Consider the following 9,105-nt stretch of genomic DNA (forward strand, 5'->3'; position numbering starts at 1 on the left):
CACGACACTCCACTGTCTGTCTCCAGTCAACCGGTCCTTGTCTACGACCCAGCTTACCGCATGCGCACGACGCATTTTGATGGCGTTACCGTTGGTGACACACACACAGCTTCACAACTAACACGACAACTCCGCAAGTCAGCAGATCAGGGAACAGAGTTGTCAAAACTCACCGACGCGTCCAACTATGTAATAATAATACGGTCTTACTCTGAAGACTGAAGTCCACAACTCCATGCATGATCCTCCCAACCAGAGTGTTACCTCCACTGACAGTCTGTATGCTGGACCAGGCTCCAGATCCAGTAACCGTACTGCGTCTGTCTGTAATACGCATTACTCGTCTACAGCGTGATGACCGGTTACGGTCGTTTGACTAGCACGAGTTTACGCCAAACAAAAAAAGTCCGACAAGCTCTCAAAAAAGTCAAAATCGTGTTCACGTGACGTAAAAACGAACCAGATCAGCACGTGCGTGATCATGGTGATGGAAAAACCCAGTCAAACAGCAAACAAATCCTTGTTGTATGAAGCCTATTTTTTATTGGAAAGGCTTCCTGTCTGAAGCCTTTCCATACTGGTACTCGATGTTCCAGTTTTGTGACACGAGAATGGCACGAGAATTAGTGTACCGCTGAGTGTACCGCTATACACGTGGTCGACACTTAGTCGACACGTTGTTGATACTTTTTTGACACGTGACCCCGTCAACGGTCTGCTTTGTGCCAATGCCACTCGGTAAACGCCGATGCCGCGTACGACAAAGACGACTATCCCGTACGCGAAACAATTGAGAACTGCATGACGTGGACCTGACGGCAAGGACAACTGCGAGGAGACCCCTTTCGGTCGACGGGAAGGAGAACTGCATGCAGAAGTCGACGAAGTCGAACGAGGAGGCCCCTTTCCGTACCCCGTACTGCAAAGTGCCATTGATGGATGCCTTTTGCACCTGGAACGACCCCTTAAACGCTGTCGCGGCGACTATCCCGTACGCGAAATAGTTGAGAACTACTGACGTGGACCTTTTGCACCTGGGACGGCCCCGTAAACGCTGTCGACGATGTCGTGTCGGCGGAGTGAATGTGCAGGGTGAAAAGAATTGCTGCAAAGACGTCCGCTCTAGGCCTTTGGAGACATCGTGGGAACTCCTTCCGGTACTATACAAACTGCTGACGTGGCCGTGGACATGTACATGGAGACATGGTGGGACTTCATGTACATGAATACATGGTGGGAATTCCTTCCGCCACCCCCGTACCGCAAAGCCAACGGTGGGGAAGGAGAAGTGCAGACGTGCAGGAAGACGAACGAGGAGGAACCAGGACGAGCGAGCAATGGCAGGACTAGCTGGACCGTAAGTAATAGCTGAATTGTGCATGACAACTTGACATCCATGCGGCACTCGCCACTTGCCACTGCATATTTCTTGTCCACTAACAATGTCTCTCCTCTGCCCCCTGTGTGTCCACGGCCCTGTTGCTGAATTGGCCCGATGAATCGAATGTCTTCCGCAACTGGAACGGCCCAGTAAACGATGTCGCGTCGGCGACTGAATGCGCTGGAGGGAAAATATTGCTGCGAAGACGTTTCCTCTAGACCACGGTAAGGCAACCCATTGATATGTTGCCAGTTACCTTCTACTAACACGTTATCAGGTGGAGAGTGTCTTGTACTCACGTTATCAGGTCGAGAGCGTATTGTAGTCACTCTCTCTATTCCTGTACTTCATTACGTTTAAGGTGTACGTATAACTTCTCAAAAAAATTTAATGGTCTACAGTCGTGTCGGAAGGGTACGGTGGGACTGTAGACCTGTTACCTTCTAACACGTTATCACTATATCAGGTCGAGAGCGTATTGTACTCTCTATTCCTGTACTTCATTACGTTTCAGGTGTACGTATAACTTTTCCAACAAATTTAATGGTTCACGTCTTCAGATAGAGAGCGTATTGCACCCACTGTCTAGTCTCTGTAGTGCATTGAGATTTTGTTGATCGCACATGAAAATGGATACACAGGCAAAGCAGGCCAAGTACATGGCGAGATGTCGCCAGAAGAACGTCTTCAGATAGAGAGCGTATTGCACCCACTGTCTAGTCGATTTTGTGGATCGCACATGAAATGGATACACAGACAAAGCAGGCCAAGTATATGAGAGAGTGGACGATGTGCGGATCGACACGGCCTGCGGGTACTTCATTAAAGTTACCCGTGACATAACTAGGATAAAAGTTAATCACTGCAAAGACATTGCCAAGTATGTGAGCACTTTGGACTTGACAGAAGAGTGCAAGGGCGACGTTGACAAAACATACCGCGGTGACTGTCACCATCATGACAGCAGGGCACATCGCACGCAGCATCGCAGATCGTGTCGAATTGCGCATCATAATATTGCAAAATTGCTCCTGTGCAGGCAAGTGGATTTCATTGCACTTCTCAGTTTGGGAAATGCTCGATTATGACAATTCTGCGTGTGAGTGCACTAGCCCTGAACATACATGTAGGTGACCCGTTTGTGGTGTCTCATAGCTAGCCCTTTCCCAAAGATGCTCGCCACTTTTTTCGGAACTTTTCGGTGTTTAGGAAGAAATCGCAACTTTCACAACTTTCTTCATTTTTCGGAACTATTTCGCAATTTCTCCGCAACCTTGGCGCAATTGGCCCCATGGTATGGGGTCGAAAGATCAAGTCACCGACTACATGTTGCATTGTTGGACAAATACATACTCGTGCTCGCTCATTTCTCGCCTGCCTTCAGGCTCATTTCTGAGAAACAGTAGATCAACGGTAGTTACGATAATTATGTGCATTCCCTTTTCCGTGCACTGTAATGATGTACATGTACATGTAGGATACATGCAACAGGCTACTGGCACTGTGTAAAATGGTGGTTCACAGCAGGAAGGGGTGTACGAGTTTGCTGTCGCAGCATCGCTGCATTTCTGCTATTTCTGCTCCCTGTTTTGTAGGTTTTGCACAAGAACTCTCCAATTTTGAGTTGCGATGTTGGCAACTTTTGAGCTTTTTCTGAAAATATGGATGCGATTTCAGCAACTAGCACTTGTTTTGGCACGGTTGCGAAAAGCATAAGTTGCGAAAAACTATGGCATCTTTGGGAAAGGACTACTCATAGCCTACCTCACGACCTTCTGCTTTCTTTCTTCATCACTTGTATCTTGCAGGTATATCATCCCGTGACGACCACATTGAAGTCTGAATTTGAAGTGTGAAGATGCTTCAGCAACCACATCGTACTTTTCCATTGCTTTCATTGTGCTTCTACTGTGCATGTGTGTAACTTGTGGGGTAAACATGTGATGACATTGTATGCTGGCGACACGGTCAGATGTTGTCCATGCGTCTAACGTACACGTGCATGTTATGCATTGAAAAGGATTTGCCACTTGCGATCCTGGGACGAGTATCAGGTCAGCTTTGTCCTGTCTGGGCTGTATCAGATTGCTGTTCACTTCTCTATCTGTTGGATGTGTGACTTTCTGCAAGTTTCTGGTGTATGATGGCCACTTCCTTTCTTGTCACTTTGTATGATATTACATTCTGTATTCGCTGCTTCCATGGCGTGGTCTGCAAACTGCAATCCTTGGGCAAATGTCATGTTTGCTATGTTGTGCTTTGGCCGTCAGCTTGTCTACACGCTGTAGTTGAATTATTTTTGTTTCACAACTGACTTCCTCAAGTACGGTGGCCACTGCTTTGCATGGCATTATATATGAAGAATTTCCTGTTTGTGTCGTGCGCATGTGCGTATGTGTGCGTGGCCACGTGTGTGTGCCGTGTGCATGTGCGTATGTGTGCGTGGCCACGTGTGTGTGCCGTGTGCATATGCATGTTTGTGTATCTGTGTGCGGGGTAGCGAGGCGGGGAAGGCTGGTATGTATCAGTGTTTTATTGCAGTCTCATGGCTACATACAGTACATCGCGCGTGGTCATCATGTTTATCTTCGGGGTTGGGGTGGGGAGGGAACGGAAAAAGAACTGAAATTATCCATATAAAACCGCTCTGTGAGCGGTTCTGAAAAACCTTTACTGGTACTGCCCCGTCGTAAAAGTAAGAAATTAGAACTGGTCCATTGTCCTCCCAAATGCGAACTGATCCACCTAAATCATGAATGACGGGACCCGAACGCACCAGTAGCACGAGGTTCCTACCTGTGGACGCAGATGGGGACGTTGGTCCGGACCAAAGGCCATGTACTGTACTAGCGGTAGGTGGTGTTGCGTATCGGAGCGTCAGCTTCGATATAACAGTGTATTGCCTATGACGTCAGTCATTTCCTTCAACCCAGACCGGTCTTCAAAGTGCAAAAAATAAAATCCAGGCCCAACCCAGGATCGTCGCCTTTTTTATTTCCGCTCAACCCTAGATAGGTTTGCTTTTCAGCGTTTTGTTTGTCAGGTTTTACAGTAGTTACCGTTTACCGTAGTATTTACTATAGCGATGGAGGACAGTACTGCGCTCGTTTCTGCCGTTTCCTCGGCCGTGCAGGGTTTGTTGGGCCCGCTGGAGGATCGGCTCAGCGCCCTTGAGGCTTCATTGCAGAGTCGCCGAACTGGTCCAGCGGACAGTTCGGCACCGACTCCGGGCACTTCAGCCAGCATGTCTGGTGAAGCTGACCCTACAGACTCTTCGAGTGGGCAGGTCCCATCGAACGAGGTTGTGGACGAGCCGAAGCATGCTTCGGTGACTCCCGAGATTGCAGAATTCCTGGAGAAGGAATTTAGAGTTGGTCTGAAGACCAAGGACCGGAAGGAGATCCTGGACAGGTTTCCCCGGCCAAACACCGAGGTAGCTGTGACCCCGAAAATGGATTCGGAGCTGTTGGAGTTCCCTGGGCTGGCGTCCTCGTACAAAAAAGGCGTGGACACCAACTTGTTCTCAGTCCAGAGTAGCGTTTTGGACTGCCTGGGCCCGCTAACCGAACTGTGGATGGAGGCGCAGCGGGCCCTCGATGCTGATTCGGGTCTTGACCCGCAAGCTGTGCTGGAGCTGATACCAGTTGCACTGCGCCTTTTGGGCAACGCACACCATAAGCTGTCCTCGCAGCGCCGGCATGCTTTTCTGGAGCACCTGGATAAGGGTTTGACTGGCATGGCGGATGCCCCTTATTTGCAGGCTGGCACAGCTCTATTTGGGCCAGAGTTTTTGGCCCAAATGCAGGGCAAGGCTGACTCCCAGAAAGCTCTGGCTGATGTGTTGCGTCGCTACCGTGATGCCCGTGGCGGCACTAAGCCTCGCTCCCACTCAGCTAGTACCTCAGCCGCAACGGGTGGTGGTCAGTTTTTTCGGCGTTCCGGGACTGGCAAGTACGGCGGCAGCTCCCGGTATCAGCCCTACCGCAGCCCGTACACCAACACCCCCGCAGGCCGCAGTCCGTATCGCGGCGGCAGCTCTCACTCCTCTCCGATGTCCCGAGGCGGAGCCTCCAGCCAGTCCAGCTCCCACCGGAAGGGCAGTCGGTCCTAGAGACCTTCCTCCCGTCAGCTCTACGGGAAGTGGTGCCCGACGAGATCCTCCGCGCCGGGTCTTCATTGCCCTCCTGGCGGATGCCATTCGTGATATCGGCAGAGGAGATGGCCATCCCACACGGGGGTCGGCTTCGCCATTTTTACGAACGGTGGACGCTGCTGTCGTCCGATCCATGGGTCCTACAGTCAGTTCGTGGGGTCCACCTCGACCTCCTGAGTGTTCCAGTTCAGTCTACATGGCCTCATCCACGCCCATTGACAGCGGCGGAGACTGCGGCTGTGTCAGAGGAAGTCAGTTCCTTGGTGCAGAAGGAGGCGATTTACGCCCTCCCCAGCAACACTCCACCCGGTTGGGTCAGCTCCATCTTCGTGGTTCCGAAGGCTGGTGGGAAGCTGCGCCCGGTGGTCGACTTGCGGGCCCTGAACGGATATGTCCCGTATCATCATTTCAAGATGGAGGGCATCGGCACCCTCCGGGACTTGCTCCAGCCTGGGGACTTCCTCACCCGGCTGGATCTGAAGGATGCGTACCTCACAGTGGCGATGAGGGCCAGCGATCGTCGTTTCCTTCGTTTCAGCTGGCAGGGAGTTCTGTACGAGTTCCGGTCACTCCCATTCGGCCTGTCGTCAGCCCCCTGGACATTCACCAAACTCCTCCATCCGGTGGTGGCGACACTTCGCCAATTCGGAATCCGAGTGATCATCTATTTGGACGATCTGCTCATCCTGGCGCATTCGTTGCTGGCCGCTCGGGAAGCTACGGCGTCGGTTGTGCACCTGCTCTGCAGCCTCGGCTTTGTAATCAACTTCAGCAAGTCGTGCCTGGTCCCTTCTCAGGAGACCACGTTTCTGGGTTTCCTGGTGTGTTCGACGACCATGACAATCCAGATCTCACAGGATCGCCGGGACAAGCTTCTGCGGACCTGCCGCCAGCTACTTCAGGCGGATCGCACAACTGTCCGCGAGGTTGCCAGCGTGGTGGGCATGATGCAGTCAGCGTGGCCGGGAGTGTTGCCAGCACCTCTCCATCTCCGGGGCTTGCAAGACTTGAAGAATTCCGCTCGCCACGCAGCATTGGCATGGGAGTCTGCTCTGATTCTGAACTCTGCGTCCAAGGAGGATCTCCGCTGGTGGGTTCGTTTTCTGGACTCTTGGAACGGTCGTCCCGTGAAGGTCGAGTGTCCAGTGCTGACGATTGCCTCGGATGCCTCGTCCCAAGGGGGCGGCGGAGGTTGGGGCGCAGTCTGCGGGACGCAGACAACGGGTGGTCGTTGGTCTGCCGCGGAATCTCGGCTCCACATCAATGCTCTGGAGCTCCTGGCCGGGACATTTGCTGTCCAGTGCTTTGCCCGTCATGTCCAGAAGGGTCTTGTGTTGCTTCAGATGGACAATCAGTGTGCTGTCGCGTACGTGAACCGCATGGGCGGCACTCGGAGCCAGCGGTTGAATTCGCTAGCCGCGGAACTGTGGCACTGGTGCCTGGCCCGCCAAATCACCATTCGTGCCGAGTACATTCCCGGGGCCCTCAATGTCATAGCCGATTTCTGGTCTCGCAATCACAGTTCCTCAGAGTGGCATCTGCTTCCTCAGGCGTTTGCCTTGCTGAAGACCCGATATGGAGGTTGCCACGTGGATCTCTTTGCCACTCGGATCAACACGCAGCTACCGGACTTTGTTTCGTGGCATCCGGACCCACAGGCGGTGGCGACGGATGCGTTCTCTCAGCCGTGGCAGGAGATGGACGGGTATGCGTTTCCTCCCTTCTGCCTGATCGGCAAGGTCCTACGGCAGGTTCAGACTCAAGCTGTCCCTCGGTTGCTCCTGGTCACCCCATTGTGGCGCGGGGCCTCGTGGTTCCCAATGCTGCTCCAGATGGTGTCGGAGGCGCCGACGTTGCTACCACACGACAGGTCCCTGTTGACGGATCCTCTCGGCAATCCTCACCCATTGATGGCCAATGCCCGCCTCCGCTTGGTCGCGTGGCCCATCTCCGGCATTCCTACTCTATGTCAGGGTTTTCTGCAGCAGTGTCCGACCTCCTCGTTGCCTCCTGGCGGACCAACACCTCCCGTCACTATGACAGCGCTTGGGCACTGTGGAGTCGCTGGTGTGCGCAGCGGTCGATCGATCCGCTTCGCCCCGCACTGACTCGTGTTCTCGAGTTCTTGTCCGACCAGTTCCAGGACGGTCGCGCGTTCCGCACTATTTCTGGCTACCGGTCCGCTCTCTCTACCATGCTCCCTCCCGTCGACGGCACATCAGTTGGCTCTCACCCTACTGTGGTTCGGCTGCTCCGTGGTGCGTACAATCTCCGCCCGCCTGCGCCTCGCTACACCTTCACATGGGATGTTCAGCTGGTGTTGGATTTCTTGCGGTCATGGCCAGATGTGTCCGTTCTCAGTGACAAGCAGCTTACTCTGCGCCTTGCTATGCTCCTGGCGCTTTCTGGTGCATATCGTTGTGGCGAGCTTTGTCTGCTCTCAAGTGTCTTTTCCCAGCTCTCCGATGGCTCTGTCCGGCTCCCGCTCCTTGGTACTCGGAAGACCCAGCGTGTTGGTGAGCCTCTGCAGACGGTCCAGGTGTGCCCGTTCTCTGTTGCTGCCCTGTGTCCTGTTCAGCATCTGCTTGAGTATGGCCGTCGATCTGCCGTGTGGCGGCTAGATGGCTCTGGTCCTTTGCTGCTCTCGTTTCGTAAGCCGCATAAGCCTGTCTCTTCTCCCACCGTTGCCCGTTGGTTGAAGGAGGTGCTTGGTCTCGCTGGCATTGATACTGCTCAGTTCTCGGCTCATTCTTCCCGTGGCGCGGCCACATCTGCTGCTGCCCGTGCCGGTGTCTCTACTGCTGTTATATTGGCAGCTGCTGATTGGAAGCGTGCTACTACATTTCGCCGCTTCTACTGCCGTGATGTCACCCCGCCGGCTGACTGCTTTAGTGCTGCGGTTCTGCGCTCTGCTACCGCTTAAGTGTGTCCTGCGGCTTTGCACCTGGCGCTGCCCATGCTGGCATGGCTTTTTCTTTCGTTGTGTGCGTCTCTGACCTCTGCATTGTGTGATCAGGTCTGTTGACTACATGCTTTGTTGACACGTCTTGTTCTTTATTTATACTTCGGCGTGCTTTCGGTGCGCCTTTCAGTTTCGCCTTCCTTCTCGTTGGACTTGGCCTATTTCCATACTTGGCATGGTTTCTTTTGCATCTCCCGTCCCTACCGGGTTTGCTATTATCCACTTTATGTCCTCGGTTTAGTGTTTGGGCTATGGCTTGCTATTTGCTTTCATATATCATGGCTCTGATAATATTGTCCCGCTTCACTCCGGTGTGGCGCATGGTCACCTTTGCTCCTCATTGGTGGTCTGGATTTATAGTGCTGGGGTTTGTTCAGCGCTTTTAACAATACACTGTTATATCGAAGCTGACGCTCCGATACGCAATTGCCCATTTCGCTAGCAATGGTACATTGCGACGGGAAGTGGGAGTTGTGTGAGGAGCGGAAGCGAGATATAACAGTGTCCCACCCGGCCCTTCCCTTTCTCTTGTCATAAATTAATGATCATAGGGTTTCGCTTCAATAACAGGCGACGATCCTGGGTTGGGCCTGGATTTTATTTTTTGCA

General features: G+C 53.0%; 1 protein-coding gene and 1 long non-coding RNA gene across 2 annotated transcripts; both read left to right on the plus strand.

The window, feature by feature from the left end:
- The first annotated feature begins 548 nt into the window (after positions 1–548).
- Positions 549–3,736, plus strand: LOC135815544 (uncharacterized). Its single transcript, XR_010553301.1, has 2 exons — positions 549–1,605; positions 3,190–3,736. It is a non-coding gene; the product is annotated as an uncharacterized LOC135815544 (long non-coding RNA).
- A 1,863-nt stretch (positions 3,737–5,599) lies between these two features.
- Positions 5,600–8,457, plus strand: LOC135813506 (uncharacterized). Its single transcript, XM_065326598.1, has 2 exons — positions 5,600–7,268; positions 7,367–8,457. The coding sequence occupies exons 1-2, from the start codon at positions 5,600–5,602 to the stop codon at positions 8,455–8,457; spliced, it is 2,760 nt and encodes a 919-aa protein (XP_065182670.1).
- Positions 8,458–9,105: the final 648 nt, after the last annotated feature.

Source organism: Sycon ciliatum, chromosome 4, assembly GCF_964019385.1.
Source record: "Sycon ciliatum chromosome 4, ocSycCili1.1, whole genome shotgun sequence".
NCBI classification, from domain to species: Eukaryota; Metazoa; Porifera; class Calcarea; order Leucosolenida; family Sycettidae; genus Sycon; species Sycon ciliatum.

Coding starts and splice junctions, on each gene's coding strand:
- LOC135813506 (XM_065326598.1), top strand. CDS start 5,600: ATGGCCATCCCACACGGGGGTCGGCTTCGCCATTTTTACGAACGGTGG. Junction 7,269..7,366: donor TCCTCCCTTCTGCCTGATCG/GCAAGGTCCTAC, acceptor ATGCTGCTCCAG/ATGGTGTCGGAGGCGCCGAC.